We start from the raw sequence: 18773 nt of genomic DNA on the forward strand, positions 1-18773 counted from the left end.
ATGCGCTTTTTAATGTCCCTCTTATTTTTTGTGATTGTATCTTTTACAGCAAAATTGCCTTGCAGCCAATCAATTCTGTGTGGAAAATGCTTGCGTTGAAAACATCTACGGCAAATATGCTTAGCGTGAAACTACCTAGAATCAAATAGATGACCTTGAATCCGTTTATTCTTTCTACTATGTGCCAGACACAGTGCCCTTACATTGTGTTCAGTGGTTGAAAAAAAAAACAAGAAAACAAAAACGTTCTACATAGCACCTGGCTTCATGGAGATGGCCCCCAAGTTAGGATTCTAATATATTAGTTGTTGGGACCTGCTTATAGCAGATTTTAAACCTGTATAATTTGATTTCGGTTTTCAGAGTATGTTAGTGTGAACGTGGGAGGTACAAAGAACATATATTATCTCACTGTACAGAAAAACAATCTAAGGAACAGGGAAGATAAATATTTTCCTCAAGCTTTCAAGTATCTAATAAAAAGGAGAGCTAAGGACTAGAGCCAAGGTTTGCTGACCAGTACGCTTCCCTCTACACCTGGTGGAGATTAAAGTAGAAAGACTCGCTGATCCTAACCTAGCAGAAAACTGGAGAGGAGGCATTTGTTGGATGGAAATGTCTCTGCAGATGCAGCCAGGGAATCAGGCGCGGCCCAGATGCGAGGTCAGAGTGGTGCTAACACAGGCAGGAAAGGTTTTATTTGTGTCACTCCCTCCCCCAAATCTCATTCCCTGTTCGTGTCCTGGGAGCCTGCATGCAAACAGAGCTTCCAGCCTCCTACCGCGCAAGCGCCCCCGCAGGTGTCCGCGTGGGGCTCCTCGTGCAGCCTCTCCGAAGCCGCGCTCTCGGCCACAACCGCGGCGTTGGAACAGCTCGAGCAGGGGATGGGGGTCCCCTCCGAGGAAGCAGCGCCCTCTCAGCGAGCGCTGCTGCCGGGACTCCCGGAGCAGAAAGGTCTGGGACAAAGGGTGCCACCTAGGAGAGAGAGAGATCATGCCCCTCTAGCCGTGTCATGAAGAGAATGTAGGGATCCGCAGTCGGTGAGGACCACGCTGAGGGCAGGCATTCCGAACGCTAGTTCTTCTTTGAGTTTCAATTTCGTACCATTTTCTCTTATTTGCTCCAAAATACAGTCCTGCGGGTGTTTTGCTACTGAGGAAACAGCCTGTGAAAGAATAAATGATACAGGCAAGGTCACAAAGTAACCGGTAAGGACAAGACTGGAACTCAAGTTTGACTTTTTCCACTAAACCTACATTTTCTCAATTTCAAGCGTCAATAGACCATCTCTGGGGCATCTCAAACCTCAAGAGTTTGTGGTTTATGTAAATGGAAGGAAAAAATTATAAGTGAAGAACTTGAAGACAAAGTCTTAGACTTCATATAAGGCTATAGATAAGAGGTTGAAGAAAACAGAGCCATTGGACATTGGAGATTTGAGAGAGTAGATTGTCAAAGCCGTGTGAGAAAAGTTAGAAGACAAGGCAATTAAAAAAAGACTTTTTGGTTGCAAGAAACAGAAAGTCTCTCTTAACTAGTTTTAGCAAAATGAAGATATATTTATTGTAATATATGAACAGATATGTTTACATAATGTAAGGGCAAGAAGTCAGCCAGGTTTCCAAAAGAAATTAGAACTCGAAAGTTGAAAGCCTCGGAAACTCAGGAAGTTCTTCTTCTCCTTCTCTGCTTTTCTCTGGGTGTCTCTCTATTCTTCTCACTCTCAAAACTCACTTTCTCTACAACTGTTCATTAGGGTCGAATGTGGCAATGCCACTGCTGCTAACATGAAGAGACCAGCCCAGACAACCTGGGAAAGAGTATGGTATGGACCCAACTTGAGTTAGATGTTCACCTTTGACCCAATCAGCTAGGATCAGAAAAAAATCCCCAAATATTAAACATGGAGACTGGGGAGGACTGATATGAGTTATACAGAAATCCCAAAGGTTGTCCATAATTTTAATGATCATTATCTGTGAGTTTTTATTGTCTTATCTACTGAACACCTTCCCTACGTTTTCCTAGGTCCCTACCTTGTGAAGCCTACCTTTCCAAAATAGAATTATAGCACTTTACTTCTCAGCATCTGATGCAGCTCATGTAGGCATGTGATATGGGTTCTGCCAGTTAGGCACCCCTGCACCAGACTTTAATGTGGAAGGAAACTACATGGAGTAAGTGAATAAACCAGAGCAAGCAGAAGTCTGATTTTCCTGACCCTGTAAATGGGGGTAGGAGGTGGGGGGAGGGGGTGGGTAATGGGTAATTTCTAAAGGGATTGATGGATTGGGGCAGCCATCATATACTATTTATGCAGTCCAATTTAAGGCTGGCAAATGAACAAAACTATTTGAGCAACAATCGTTGGTGATTTTTTCAAGATAGTAATATTGATGGTGTGATAAAAAATATGTGCCAGGGGATTATGAAGCAGTGAAAAATTAGCAGCTCTAGGATTAGATTTCCCTCAGTTTTAAGGATCCTAACCTAGAAAATAAGTAATATTAATTTGTCTCCATATTTTCTTACAGAAAAGAAACACATTTATCCTCTCATTTCTCTATTGTGTCTTAGGGAAAATGCCACAAAGTCTGAATCACGTGTGGATAAAAAAGGAAGCAAGAATGTTGGGGGTAAGAGTTAAATACTACTTGAGCAGATAAATGATTCTATTTTTGCAAGTAAATATAAAAAGGAGATTTTAACCACCTCTATTACGAACTCCCCAAATAGGGGAGAGTTAATAAAAGTGTCCTGAAATGGTTGTGTAAATCTGCATTTTCTACATGCAGCTGGAACATATAAGTGGTATATCAAGCTAAAGTTAAATAAAGCAGAAATTATGAATCTATCAACTACATTTAAATAACCCAAAATCATTACAACCTAGTCATACTCCGAGAAAATATACTCTGAGACTAGAAAAGTATATAAATTCCCTTTGTGGCATCTATAAATTAGTTCAAGCTAAGCTGATGATGACATGCCTAAATGAGATGGTCAGATTGTGGAAACTATAGTCAGGAGAAGCTGCGGACCATGGAGCTTTGGGGTAAGTTGTCATAATGGCACTATGTTCCTGATATCATCCCCAACATGCCACTGTTTTCCCAGTAAACTCCCATCAAATCTAGTAGATGATATTCTTTTCTTTTTATTATCCACCAATGTTGTTGGATGATGGAGCCAGATCAGGCATCAAATCAGCAAGATTAAAGCTTGGGCCAGGAATATTCCCAACATCTCAAGTCTGTTATTGCCTTCGCATATTTAAGATCTACGTGATCCTCTGCCAGAATTGTACTAAAAACTTTACATAAAGCAAGCAACGAATCCAACGTTTCCTCTCCTAATTCCCTATGTTATGATGTTAAAGATCTGAATTCCTAACACCCTTGTCCACTTATCTGGTCTGGGTATTGAGAAGGAATAGTTAAAGTGTGTCTGAGAATAAATCGGTCTGTTACTGGCCACATTCCTGTTCTTCTAATGAGATCTACCACCATGCAAGTGTTCAGGTCTCATTTCATTCAATAAAACATTCCAACTTCCAGTTCTGACAAGATGGAGTGGATACACTTCTCCCTATTCCTACTACTAATTACAGATAAAACTGGACAAATATAAGAAGACTCTGAAAGGTACAGAGAAGGCAGAAAAGCTAGGGGCCTTGGAACCCAAGGAATGGTATGGTGGTGAGTTTCCTTGGTTTTCTTTTTGCTTCAAATATCCCAAAACTCAAGAAGCCTCCCCAAAACACTAATAAGCACAGACACACACACAAAAAACACACAAAAACACCAAGAAAAGCCTGTTTTCTCCAGCCATAGATCCAGGTAAGGGACAACCTAGCCAGGTAGAAAACTTTTAGCAATAACTGCCCTACTGTAGCCAAACACCATAGGAAAAACTATGATCCCAACCACACCTCCATAAACAAAGGCCATGTGGGAACCTAGACTTCCACCATCGCCTGACTGTAATAAAATATCCCTTCCCTTCTCCAGGGTGGTGTCAGAGGCAGCTAAATGGGAGGCTGAGACCTTCATCATCTCTCAGCAAGAATGAGCCCCCTACCCCTGCCTCCCTGGTGTCCATAGAGGCCACATGGGAAAGCACTACTGTGTTGACCCTATCGCAGCCAGTCATAATGGTGTCATCAGAGGCCTGGTGAGGAGCCCTAAGGTGCCCCTCTCCCCACCAGTGTCAATGGAGGCTGACTGGGAAATCTAATTCCCACCTAGCAGTGACAAGGCTTTGCCCCCAGGCCCTTGCCAGCACCATATCAGAGACGATCTGCTGAAACAGAAGATTTAAGAATATGATTTTTTTAATTGTACTAAAATACACATAAAATAAAATTTGCCATCAAAACATTTTTTTTCTCCACAAAGCCCCTGTACATAGTTGTTTATCCTGGTTGTAAGTCATTCTAGTTCTTCTATGTGTGACGCCACCACAGCATGGCTTGATGAGAGGTGTGTAGGTCCGCACCCAGGATCTGAACCTGGAGGTGGAGCACACAAACCTAACCACTTGGCCGTGGGGCCGGCACCTCAAAACCATTTTAAGTGTACAGTTCAGGGGCATTAAGTACCTCTGCAATGTTGCACTACCATCACGACTATCCATCCACAGAACTCTTTGCATCTTACAAAACGAAGACTCCGTACTTATTAAACAATAACTCCCCCATTCCTTCCTCCCCCAGCCCCTGGCAATAACTGTTCTATTTTCTGTCTTTATGAACTTGACTACTCTAGTACGTCAGCTAAGAGGAATCATGCAGCACGTGTCTTTTTGTGATTAGATTATTTTACTGACCATAATGTCTTCAAGGTTCATCCATGTTATAGTATATGTTAGAATTTCCTTCCTTTTCAAGGTGAATAATATTTCATTGTATGTATAACCACATTTTGTTTACACAGTCATCCATCAATGAACACTTGGGTTGCTTCCTTTGGTTATTGCAGATACTGCTGCTATGAACATAGGTGTACAAATGTCTATCCAAGTCCCTGCTTTCAATTCATATGCACACAAACACACACCCATATGCACACACCCTGTGGAGTGGAATTGCCGAGGCATATGGTAGTTCTATATTTAACCTTTGAGAAACTGCCAAACTGTTTCCATAGCAGCAGCAGGATTTTACCTTCTCACCAATAGTGCACAAGGCGTCTAATTTCTCCATGTCCTCTCCAACACTTGCTATATTCTGCTTTTTTGATAGTAGCTATCTTAGTGAATGTAAAGCAGTATCTTATTGTGGCTTTGATTAGCATAATGATTAGAGATGTTGAGCATCTTTTCATGTGCTTATTGGCCATTTGTATATCTTCTTTGGATATATGTCAAGTCATTTACTCATTTCTTAAATGGGTCGTACAGCATGTTTTGTTGTTGTTGTCAAGTGGCAGGAGTTCTTTATATTTTCTACATATTTACTCTTTACCAGATATATGGTTCACAAATTTTTTCTACCATTCTCTGGGTTGCCTTTTCACTGTCTTGATTGTATCCCTTGATGCAAATAAGTTTTAAATTTTGATGTAGTTCAATTTATCTATTTTTTCTTCTGTTGCCTGTGCTTTTAGTCTCATATCCAAAACATCATTTCCAAATCCAATGTCATGAAACTTTTACCCAGTACTTTCTACTAAGAGTTTGTGTTGTCCCAGCCTGTCGATAGTGAGTTTCCCACCTAGGAATGCCTGAGGCACTTGCCCAGCCTGTATTTATTCATAGTGAGCCCCACACATTCTCCACCCCGCCCCACTCCCACCAGGGCCCATGTTGTGTCTGGGCCAGCCTTTATGGTTCTTATTGTGATCGCAGAAGGCACTTCAGCAAGAAATCGTCAGACAACTTTTAAGAAAAAGATTTATTACTCACAGGTCCTGGAGGATACAGAGCGTGCCCAGAGGCAACATAAGGATGTAGGTAGTAAGGATGTATGTAGACGAAGAGGGAAGGATTATGGATCTGGGGCTCTGCCTTTATTTCAGGCCCAAGGGTGGGGTGTCTAGGATTTCACAGGTTCACTCTTTATTGGTGAATTTGAAGCATTACAGTGGGAATTAGGGCATGGAAAGGGAGATGATGAGTCACTCACACAGTTAGTTTTCTAGGTTACCCAGGGCTTTCTAAAAGGAGAACTTCAGGGAGTTTGGGGGCACCCGGTTTCTAGTCTGGTTGTTTTGCTAGCAGCTGTGTCATAAAGCTGGCAATATGTTTATTCGCGAGGAATGTCTTGTCTTTGAAATGAATGCTTCGGCAAGCAAAAGTCTAATGCCAAGCACTTACATTACAATCAAAAAGCTTGATGTGAGGCACGTACACTACAGAGTTTTATAGTTTCAGGTCTTGGATCCATTTTGAATTAATTTTTGTATATGGTGTAGGGTAAGGGTCTGACCTCATTCTTTTGTATGTGAATATACAGTTTTCCCAACACTATTTGTTGAAAAGATTGTCTTTCCCCATTGAATGGTCTTGGCACCCTCGCCAAAAAAAAATTTGATCAGATATGTGAGAGTTTATTTCTGGACTCTATATTCTATTCCACTGGTCTGTCTTTATGCCAGTACCACACTGGGCTTTTTTGTTTGGTTTGTTTGGTTTGGTTTTTGTTAAGATTTTATTTTTTAGAGCAGTTTTAGGTGCACAGCAAAGTTGAGGGGAAGGTACAGATATTTCCCATTTACCCCTGCCCCTACACATGAATAATCTCCCCCATTATCAACATCCCTCACCAGAGTGGTACATTTTTGTTGCAATTGGTGAACCTATATTGACACATTAAAACCACCTGAAGTCCATAGTTTATGTTATGATTTACTCTTGGTGTTGTAGATTGTATGGGTTTTGACAAATGTATAACCACATGTATCCATCATTATGATATCACACAGAGTATTTTTCACTGACATGTAAGTTTTCTGTGCATCACCTAGTCCCCCCCCACCCTGACCCCCTGCATAATCTCTGGCAACCACTGATCTCTTTATGGTCTCCACAGTTTTGCCATTTCCAGAATGTCATATACTTGGAATCAAACAGTATGTAGCATTTTCACATTGGCTTCTTTCACTTAGTAATATGCATTTAAGGTTCCTCTAGGTCTGTTCATGGCAGCTCATTTGTTTGTAGCGCTGAATAATATTCTGTTGTCTGAATGTACCTCAGTTTATTTATCCATTCACTTACTGAAGGACACCTTGGTTGCTTCCCAAGTTTTGGCAATTAGGAATAAAGCTGCTATAAATATCTGTGTTCATGTTTTTGCAGACATAAGTTTTCAGCTCCTTTGGGTAAATACCAAGGAGTGCAATTGCTAGACATTAAGGTAAAAGTATGTTTAGTTTTAAAAGAAATTGCCAAACTGTATTCCAAAGTGGCTATACCATTTTGCATTCCCACCAGCAATGAATGAGGGGTCCTGTTGCCCTACATTCTCACCAGCATTTGGTGTGGTCAGTGTTCTGGATTTTGGCCATTCTAACGGGTGTGTAGTGTACCTCATAATTGTTTTTATTTGCATTTCCTTATGACATATGATGTGGAGCATCTTTTCATATGCTTCTTTGACATCTGTTTATCTTCTTTGGTGTTTGTTCAGCTCTTTTGCGCATTTTTTAATTGGATTGTTTTTATTTATTGTTGAGTTTTAAGAGATTTTGTGTACTTTGGATAACAGTCCTTTATCAGATGTGTCTTTTGCAAATATTTACTCCCAGTCTCTGGCTTTTCTTCTCATTTTCTTGACATTGTCTTTTGCAGAGAAGTTTTTAATTTTAATGAAGTCCTGCTTATCAATTATTTCTTCATGGACCATACCTTTGATGTTGTATCTAAAAAGTCATCATACCTAAATCATCTAGGTTTTTGCCTGTGGTATCTTCTAGGAGTTTTATAATTTTATGTTTTGCATTTAGATCTGTGATCCATTTTAAGTTAATTTTTGTGAAGGGCATAAGTTCTGAGTCTAGATTCATTTTTTGGAATGTTAATGTCCAGTTACTCCAGCACCATTTGTTGAAAAGATTGTCTTTGCACCATTAAATTACCTTTGCTCCTTTGTCAAAGATCAGTTGACTTATTTGTGTGGGTCTATTTCTGGGCTCTCTGTTCTGTTCATTGACTTATTTGTCTATTCTTTTGCCAATACCACACTGTCTTTATTATTGTAGCTTTATAGTAAGTCTTGTTGAGTGGTGCCAGTCCTCTGAATTTATTCTACTCCTTCAATATTGTATTGGGGATTCTGAGTTATTAGCCTTTCCATATAAACATTAGAATCCATTTGTTGATATCCACAGAATAACTTTCTGGGATTTGGATTGTAACTGCCTTGAATCTATAGATCAAGTTGGGAAGAACTGACATCTTGACAATATTGAGTCTTCCCATCCGTGAACATGGAAATCTCTCTATGTATTTAGTTCTTATTTGATTTCATTCATCAGAGTTGTGTAGTTTTCCTCGTAGAGATCTTGTACATATTTTGCTAGGTTTATACCTAAGTATTACATTTTCTTGAGTGCTAATGTAAATTGTATTGTGTTTTTAATTTCAAATTCCACTTTTTCACTGTTCATATATAGAAAAGTGATTGTTGTATATTAACTTTGTATTCTGCAACCTTGCTATTATCATTTATTAGTTCCAGGAGTTTTTTTGTTGGTTCTTTTGGCTTTTCTATATAAATGCTCATGTCATCTGCAAAGAAGACAGTTTTATTTCTTCCTTCCCAATATATACCTTTCATTTCCTTTTCTTGTCTTATTGCATTAGCTATATAACTTCCAGTATAGTGTTGAAATGGAGTGATGAGAGAGAATATCCTTGCCTTGTGCCTGATCTTAGTGGGAAAGCTTTGCGTTTCTCACAATTAAGTGTGATACTAGCTGTAGGGTTTTTTGTAGATATTCTTTATCAAGTTGAGGAAGTACCCCCTCTATTCCTAGTTTACTGAGAGTTTTTGTCATTAATGGGTGTTGGATTTTTGTCAAATTCTCCTTCTGCCTCTATTGATATGATCATGTGATTTTACTTTTCTATCCTGTTTATGTGGTCGATTATATTAAATGATTTTTGAATGCTGAACTAGCTTTGCACACTTGGGATAAATCATACTTCGTCATGGTGTATAATTCTTTTTATACATTGTTGGATTTAATTTGATAATTTGTTGAGGATTTTCACATCCATGTTTATGAGAGATATTGGTCTGTAGTATTCATATAATATCTTTGTCTGGCTTTTTAGGGTAATTCTGGCATCAGAATGAGTTAAGAAGTATTCTCTCTGCTTCTGTCCTCTGAAAGAGAATATACAGAATTGGTATTTTTAGAATTCACCAGTGAGCTCATCTGGGCCTGCTGCTTTCTGTTTTGGAAGGTTATTAATTATTGATATAATTTCTTTAATAGATATAGGTCTAATCAGCTTTTCTATTTCTTCTTGTGTGAGAATGGCAAATTGTGTCTTTCAAGGAATTGGTCCACTTCATCTAGGTTTCCAAATTTGTGGGCATAGAGTTCTTCATAGTATTCCTTTATTATCTTTTTAATGTTAACAATATTTTGATTACTGTAGCTTTAATGTAAGTTTTGAAATCAGAAAGTGTGAGACTTCTAACTCTCTCCTTCTTTTTCAAGATTGTTTTGATGATTCAAGTTTGCTTGATATTCCATATGAATTTTAGGATTTATTTTCTATTTCTGCAGAAAATTTTGAGATTTTTATAGGGATTGTATTTCCTTTGTAGATCACTTTTGGTAGTATTGACATCTTAAAAATGTTAAGTCTTCCAAATCATGAACATGTGCTGTCTTTCCATTTATTGGTATCTTCTTTAATTTTTTTCAGCACCGCTTTATAATTTTCAGCTTGCAAGTCTTTCACCTCCTTGGTTAAATTTATTCTTGAATATTTTATTCTTTTTTATGCTATTACAAATGGAAATGCTTTCTTACTTTATATTTCTGATTGTTAATTGCTAGTGCACAGAAACACAACTGATGTTTTTTCATGTTGATTTTGTATCCTGAAACTTTGCTGAATTCCTTTGTAAGTTCTACCTTTTTTTTGTGGATAATTTATGTTTTTCTACGTGTAAGATTGTATAGTCTGCAAATAAAGATCATTTGACTTCTTTCCAGTTTGGATGCCTTTTTTTTCATGCCAAATTGCTCTGGCTAGAACTTCCAGTACTATGTTGAGAAGAAGTAACAAAAGTGGGCATTCTTGTCTTGTTCCTGATCTTAGAGGAAAAGCTTTCAGTCTCTCATTATGATGATCAACTGAGCTGTGGAATTTTCATATATGACCTCTGTTATGTTGAAGTAGCTTCTTTCTATTCCATTTGTTGAGTATTTTTATGATGAAAGAGTGTTGAACTCTTGGAAACATATTTTAGTCAGTCTATTGTTTTTTACTTGATATTTCCATGGGAAAGAAGAGCCTGGAGCTTCCTTGTCTGCCATCTTGCTGACTTTAAGTAACATCTTGAGTCTTATAACACAGTACACAAAATGTCCAGGGTACAATCAGAAATCACCCATCCAAAAAAGAACCAGGAAAATCTCAATTTGTATGAGAAAAGGCAATAAATAGATGGCAACACCAGGATGACACAGATGTTAGAATTATGTGACAAGAATTTTTAAGTGGCCATTTGAAAAATGTTTCAACAAGCAACTATGAACATGCTTAAAACAAATAATAAAATAGAAAGCTTAAGCAAATAAATAGAAGAAGTAGAGAGAACCAAATGGAAATTTTATACCTGAAAAATACAGTAACTGAAAAAAAAACCTCACTGGATAGGTTCAACAACAGTATGGAGAAGACAGAGGAAAGAATCAATAAACTTGAGGATATAACTATAAAAGTTATCCAAAGTAAACAACACAGAGGGAATACACTAAACAAAAAAAAAATGAACAGAAGCCTCAGGGACTTGTGGGAATGTAACGAGGTATCTAACATTTGTGACACTGGAGTCTTGGAAGGAAAAGAGAAAGGGCAGGGCTGAAAAAGTAGTCAAAGAAGTAACGGCTTAAAATTTTCCAAATTTTGCAAAAGACATAAATCTACAGATTTAAGAAGGTGAGACAGCTTCAAACAGGATAAAACCAAAGAAACTGATGCCAAGACATATCATGATCAAACTTCTGAAAACTAAGGAAAAAATCATGACAACAGCAAAAGAAAAATAAGCCCTTACTTACAGAGGAAAAGCAACTGAAATGACAGAGATTTCTCATCAGAAATCATGGAAGCCAGAAAGAAGTGACACAGCATTTTCCATTTTGACAGGAAAAGTACTGTCAACTCAGAATTCTATACAAAGTAAAAAATATTCTCCAGGGATTAGGGGAGAAATCAAGACAATTTCAGATGAAGAAAAACTAAGAAAATTTTCCCCAGCAGATTTACCCTAAAAGAATGGTTAAAGTTCTATAAATAGAAAATAAATGATAAAAGAGAAAACCTTGGAACATCAGGAAGGAAAAAAAACAATGAAAAGAGTAAAAATATTGATAAGTACAATATACTTTCCTTTTGAGCTTTTTAAGTTATGTTTGACATTTGAAGAAAATATTATAACATTATCTGAGGTGGTTCTCAATAAAAGTGGAGGAATTATGGTATAAATGGTAGAAGGTAAAGGGAGGGAGTAAAATGTCAATACCAGTAAATTGTGATAAACTATGTATGTATAATATAATGCATAGAGCGACTATTGAAAACATCTCTACAAAGCAATACTCCCAAAAATATTGTAGATACATCAAAATAGAATCCTAAAAAATGTTCAAGTAACCCAGTGTAGGGCAATAAAAAGAAAGCAGAAAACAAAAAAGAAGAGACAAACACAAAACAAAACAGACTTAAGCCCTAATATATCAATAATTACATTAAGTATAAATGGTCTAAGATAGAGATTAGCAAAATCAATTTTTTTAAAAAATGACAGAACTACATAATGTCTCCAAAAAAACCTCACTTTAAACATGATGATATAGGTAGGTTTAAAGTAAAAGACCAGAAAAAGGTATACCATACAAACATTAATTAAAATAAAGTAGGAATAGCTGTGTTAATAACAGATAAATTAGATTTTAAAGCAAGGAAAATTATCAGGTTCAGAGACTTTTATGTAATGGTGAAATGGTCAAGAAACCAAGAAGATATAATAATCTTCAATGTGTACGCACCAAAAAACAAAGCTGCACAATACATAGAACAAAAACTGATAGAACTCAAAGGAAAACAATAAACAAATCTACAATTTTAATTATAACCGCAACACCCCCTTCTCAAAAATTGATATAACTACACAAGAATCAGCAAGGATATAAAGTAACAACACTATTAGTCAATAGGATCTAATTAATATTTATAGACTACTCCACCCAACAGCAGAATACACATTCTTTCCAAGAGCCCATGGAACATTAACCAAATAGACAACATCTGGGCCATAAAACAAACCTCAAAATATTTATAAGAATTGAAATCATATAGATGTGTTCTCTGACCAAAATGGAATCAAACTAGAAATCAATAAGAGAAATATAACAGAAAAGCTCCAAACACTTGAGAGCTAATACACTTCTAAATAATTAATGGATAAAAGAGGAAGTTTCAATGGAAATTTTTTTAAAAATCCAACTGAATGATAATAAAAATAAAATGCATCAAAATTTACAGCACTAAATGTTTACATAAGAAAACTGTCAAACAATACTCTAAACTCCCACCTCAAGAAACTAGAAAAAGAAGAGCAGAAATACCCAAAGCAAGCAGGAGACAAGAATAAAGATAAGCGCAGAAACCAATGAAATTGAAAATAGAAAAATAGAGAAAATCACTGAAGCAAAGAGTTGGCTGATGCAAATTATAAATATCAGTAATGAAATAGAGGATATCACTACAGATCCTACAGATCTCAAAAGAATAAAAGACTACCATGAACAACTCTACACACGTTAATTTGACATCTTTAGATGAAATGAACCAATTCCCCCAAAAAGTACCAACTACCACAACTCATCCATGTGTAGAAAATCCCAAGCAGTCAAAAATAAAAAGAACTCCTAGAACTAATAACTTGAGTTCAGCAGGGTCACAGAATACAAGATCAATACTCAAAAATGAATTGTATTTCTATGTAACAGCAATGAACATGCTGAAACCAAAATTCTAGATGCAGTACTATTTGCAAGTTATCAAAAAATTAAATACTTAGGTATAAATCCAACAAAACATGTACAGGACTTGTATTTTGAAAACTACCAAATACTCAGGCTCCGAGTACAATTTTATTGTGCATGTAAATAGTCCTTGTATCTGCAAACTGCTCTGAAATAATAACAAACCCTCCTCTTCTGAGTTGAATGTTGAGAATCTTGAAATCCTATTAGATTGTCACCTTCCTTCTCCATCTTGGCCTTTCCTTGAAGTGTATTCCTTTCAAAGATTGGACTGGAATAGTAGTAATTAATGGTGTTCTTTTCTCCCAGGCCATACAAATAGCAAGTGGTGTGATTAATCTTTTCCTGGGAATGATCTGGGCACGTTTGTTAGTTTCACAACTTGATACATTTGGAAAAACATATATTCCTATCGCAGGAGTATCAGCATATGGAGTGTGGTCATCTTTCTTTGTAAGTAAATTATCTACTCCCTGATAGTTATTCATTAATTTATTCATAAGATATATCTTATAAGATGTCTTATATCTTATATATTGAAAAGGAATATGTCAATATGAAAAAAACTTATCAGTAATATTCTTTCTTAATAAGAGTCTATTTTGTTAAAGTGTCACTTTTTATATGCTCTTAGATATGGGGAACATCAAGAAGATGCACAAGGGGCATTTTGGGAAAACAGAAAATGGTGACCATTCTACTATCCATCAAGCATTTATTTTGCCAGTGGGGCAAGCAAGATGAGAGAGCATAATTGCTAAGGATATAGTAGGATATACAGAACTTGTGTAGGAAAAGAAAAATGAAATATTTTTGTTCTATTGGTCCAAGAAGAACTTGTAGAACTGAACAGAGATTTCTAAGGTAAATTTTATTGTGTCTGACAGTATGGTAGGTGATGTGCCATTGTCCCCACAAAATCCTGAGTGAAATAATAATAATAATACATTTGAGATTTGGTCATTCAACCAGAATTTACTGAGTACCCACTATGCATCAGGTGTCTGGTCTAGGTGCCTGAAATATATCAACAAACAAAACAAAGGTCCCAGCCCTATGGGACTTTATTCAAGCAGGGGACAGTATGTTAGATGATAAGGCTATAGGAGGAAAAAAGAAAAAGTAGAGCAGGGTAAGGGGGAATGGAATTTCTGGGGAAGTAGCAAAGGGGTATGGGTTATCATTTTAAATTGGATGGTCAAGGTAGGCCTCATTGAAAAAGTTACTATTAGTAATTTATTGTTAAATAACAAACCACCACAAAACCCAGTGGCATACAACTACAAGTATTTATTTCTTACTCACACATCTGTAAGTTGGCAGAGATTCAGCTGATCTATGCTGGGACTAGCCAGGTTTGGCTTCAAGCTACAGGTCAGGTACAGATCTCATCCTCCTTAGACTAGTGGCTACTAAAAGCATGCTCTTTTGACAGTGAAAGGCAGGGATGCAAGAGGGCAAGCCTAATCATACAAGAACATTTCAAGTCTTGACTTGGCTTGTGTCTACTAACATCCCAGTCAAAGCAAATAAAATGGCCAAGTCCTAAATGGAGGGACAGAGAAGCATAGTCCAAACACCATGAAACCATGGCAAGAGTGTGGAGGTATAATGTTATTACCTAGAAGTAAAGAATTGTGACCAAAAATTCAAGCTATCATGGCGACATTTGAGCAAAGACTTGAAAAAGTGAATTTTGGCCAAATATGGAGAAAGAACATTCTAGGACGGGAAGCAGCCAGAACAAAGTCTTCAATGTCTGGTGTGCCTGAAATGTTCCTAGAAAAATATGACTAGTATGGCTGAAGCAGAGTGAGAAAGAGCAAAAGCAGCAGAAAAGAAGTCAGAAAAAGTAATGGAGGGACAGATAATATAGGACTTTATAAGCCATCGTAAGCACTTTGGCTCTTATTGTAAGTGAAATCAGAATTTCATGAACGGAGATAAATAATCTAGCATAAGTTTTAAAAAGATCACTTTGGATGCTGTGTTGAAAAGATAATGAAGCGGGCCAAGAAGAACTTTTAGAAAGATACTGAAGAAATCCAGGTAGACTAAACAAAGTTGGTAGTAGTGAAGGTTGTGAAAATAACATGATTTTAGATATATTGTTGACGTAGAGCTAATTGAATATCCTAATGGATTGGGTGTGGAATGTAAGAGAAAGAGAGAAGTTAAGGATAACGCCAGGATTTTGGTTTAGGCTAATAGAAGGAATGACTTGTCATCAGCTAACACAGCGAAGACCGTGGATAGAGCCAGTTTTCAGGGAAGATGATGAGTTTATTTTGAATATGTTGAGTTTGAGATATCTGTTTTATATTCAGCTGGAGATGTCAAGTAGCCTCTTGGATATAGTATCTAGAGTTTAGCTGAGAGAGCTAGGCTTAAGATATAAGTTTAGAATTCACTAGCAGGTAGATATTTGAAAGCCATGAGACTGGATGAGACCACCAAGGAGTTGAGTGAAAATAGAGAAGAGAAGATGACTAAGCACTGGAGCTGCGCTGTCCAGTACAGTAGCCGCCAGTAACACGGAGCTATTGAGCACTCACAGTGTGGCTGTCCCACACTGAGAAGCACTGTAAATGTGAAGTACACACCAGATGTCAAAACCTTAATAGAAAAGTATAACGTGTAAAATAATGAAAATATGTAGTAAAAATGTAAAATATATCATAATTTTATATTGATTCTATGTTGAAAAAGATGAACAAAAGTGAGTCCTACAGAAAATTAAGCTTGAAGTGTCACTGGAGACAAGAATGATAAAACTGAGGCTGCGCTACTTTGGGTACATCAAGAGAAGACAGGATTCTTTGGATGGCATATGACGACTACGTCGAAATGATAGTATTTTGGATATATAGGGTCATATAAAATATAATAAAATCAATTTCACATCTTTTTTTCCTTTTCCTGATGTGGTACTGGAAGAGTTAAAATTCCGTATATTCTTTGCATTATATTTCTGTTGGACAGCCCTGGACAAGAGTATTCTGACTAAAGGCAGTGCCACAGTTACTGTTTTAATACCCTCATTCTATGAGTAGTAAGAGATTAGATCTCAGGAAGCGAGGAGGCCCCTGCAGTTTGGACAAGAAAAGTGAGGGCCTTAATTCGCTTTAGAGGTGCCAAATAAAATAGATTCTAAGTGAAGAACAGATGAGTCAATTGTATTATTATCTCAAATAATATCCTGGTTAAAAACCAGGTTGCCATTGTAAAAATTGTCACATATATCCACATTCATGATATAAAAGTAGTATTTTAAATGATCTGGGATTTTTTTATTTGTTTAACTCAAACAATTTTTCTTAGACTATTTCCTCTGTTAATATATATTTTGATTCTATTCAAGAAACATTTATTTACCATTTAATTTGTGTTTGGCATTTTGCTAGATGTGAGAATTAAAAGAAAAATAAATAATATGTTACTTAATCTCAACAAACTTACGCTTCAGACTAAGATAAATTCTTTTATTCTTTAAAAAAAAGGTATTTTGAGGGCCACCCTGATGACACAGCAGTTAAGTTCACACATTCCACTTTGGCAGCCCGGGGTTCACCAGTTTGGATCTTGAGTGTGGACAGACGCACCGCTTGTCAAGCCATGCTGCGGCAGGCATCCCACATATAAAGTAGAGGAAGATGACCATGGATGTTAGCTCAGGGCCAGTCTTCCTCAGCAAAAAGAGGAGGATTGGCAGCAGATGTTAGCTCAGGGCTAATCTTCCTCAAAAAAAAATTAAAAAAATTTTTTAAAGTATTTTGAGTCCATTAAGTACCAGACTGATTGCGGGGAAATGGGAGAAAGGGCCTTTGAAGGTATTCCTGGGTGAGGGAGTAGTAAGGATGTTGTTCACGATCAAGAATATTTTAACTGTTATGAGTTCATCTCTCATCCCGTCAAAATACCTTCTCTATTTTCAATTATTTTTACGAGATCTTCATAGGAATATTAGCTCTGGCTCTTAGAGGATGTCACCAGCATTTTCCATGTACCTATTTCAACGTAAACAGGAAGACATTATAACCACTCATACTTGGATGGGGTTATTAAAACATTGACTCAAAATTTTAATGAGAGAAAAAACTCAAGTTTTCCCACTCAATATAAAACAATTCCAGAAGAAAACTGCTGACAGTGAATTGGATTTGGTACGTTAGCTTCTGTATTAATTCTCTGAATAATCTGAAGTGATTCAAGAGAATGTGTGTGAGTTAGGTGCTATTGTTATTCTGTTTTTAATTTTTTTTAATGTTTAAATAAAATATAAAGTCCAAAACCATAATTTTACATCTCAATTATCACAAAGTGAATACATCGGTGTAACAACACCTAGATCAAAAAAAAAGTCTTAGCACCTCAGAAGTCCCTCTCAGATCCCTTCCAGTCGGTAACCTCTCCCTCCTATCCTAACCACTAATCTGACTCCTAATATCATATATTACTCTTAGATGTTTTTATGCTTTATATAATTAGAATCATACAGTATGTATTATTTTGTATCTGGCTTCTTTGCTCAACTTATGATGGTGAAATCCAGCCTTGTTATTGATACAACTGTAGTTCATTCAGATTATTGCTGATTAGTATTCCATTGTATTAATCTACTCTAGTTTATTTATTTAATCTAATGGATGCATATTTGTGTTGCTTCCAGTTTGGAGTATTACAATACTCCTAGTTTGGGCTATTAGTAACTTTCATGTACATGCCTTCAGTTGGACATGTACAGAAAAATCTTTTAGGTTTATATACAAAAATGAAATTGCCAGGTCTTCAGTTATGCATATACTCAACTTTAGTATATAAAGCCAAGCTTTTCTCAAGTAGCTTTACCAATATACACACCCGTTAGCAGGTTATGAAAATTACTGTTGTTCTGTATCCTCAGCAGTACTTTGTGTTGTCAGTTTTGTTAATTTTAGCCATTCTGGTTAGTGCTTTTAATTTGCGGTTTTAGTTTGCATTGCCTTGATGACTAATGAGGTAGAGAACCTTCTCATTTGTTCATTGGCTATTTTCACATCCTATTTTTTTAAGTACTTATACAAGTTTCTTCACATTTTTAAATCGGATTGTCTCTCCTTTTTTGTACTAATTTGCTGTACTTCTTTATATATTCTGGATACAAACTCTTTGTCAGTATATGTGTCCTAAACATCTTTTCTGTGGTGTGGGCTTTTCTCTCCCTTAAATGTGTCTTTTGATTAAAAAGTTCTTAATCTTAGTATAGCCCAATGTAGCAATCTTTTCCTGTATGGGTAGTATTTTTTTCAGGTATACATCGTAATATATTTCAAATTCTGTGTAGATTACATCATGTTCACTACCAAGAGACTAGTTATAATCCATCACCACACACATGTGCCTAATCACCCATTTCGCCCTCTTCCCTCCCCTCTTCCCCTCTGGTAACCACCAATCCAATCTCTGTTGCTATGTGTTCATTTGTCGTTTTTATCGTCTACTTATGAGTGAGATCATATGCTATTTGACTTTCTCCCTCTGACTTATTTTACTTAGAAT

General features: G+C 36.6%; 1 protein-coding gene across 6 annotated transcripts in view; it reads left to right on the plus strand.

Annotated features, from left to right (window-relative positions):
* LOC102148134 (membrane-spanning 4-domains subfamily A member 12) overlaps positions 1 to 18773 on the plus strand; it is a 50519-nt gene that overhangs the window by 6657 nt on the left and 25089 nt on the right. For 2 of the 6 annotated variants that reach the window (XM_023654131.2, XM_023654132.2), the window contains exons 4-6: positions 2029 to 2177; positions 2578 to 2636; positions 13545 to 13688. In XM_023654131.2, coding sequence (XP_023509899.1) covers positions 2156 to 2177; positions 2578 to 2636; positions 13545 to 13688 — 225 coding nt within the window. In that variant the 5' untranslated portion in view covers positions 2029 to 2155. Of the gene's footprint in view, positions 1 to 49; positions 1826 to 2028; positions 2178 to 2577; positions 2637 to 13544; positions 13689 to 18773 lie in introns of those variants that run through there. The other 4 variants (XM_005598204.4, XM_070228761.1, XM_070228762.1 and 1 more) reach the window with 4 other exon arrangements.

This window comes from Equus caballus, chromosome 12, assembly GCF_041296265.1.
Source record: "Equus caballus isolate H_3958 breed thoroughbred chromosome 12, TB-T2T, whole genome shotgun sequence".
NCBI lineage: Eukaryota > Metazoa > Chordata > Mammalia > Perissodactyla > Equidae > Equus > Equus caballus.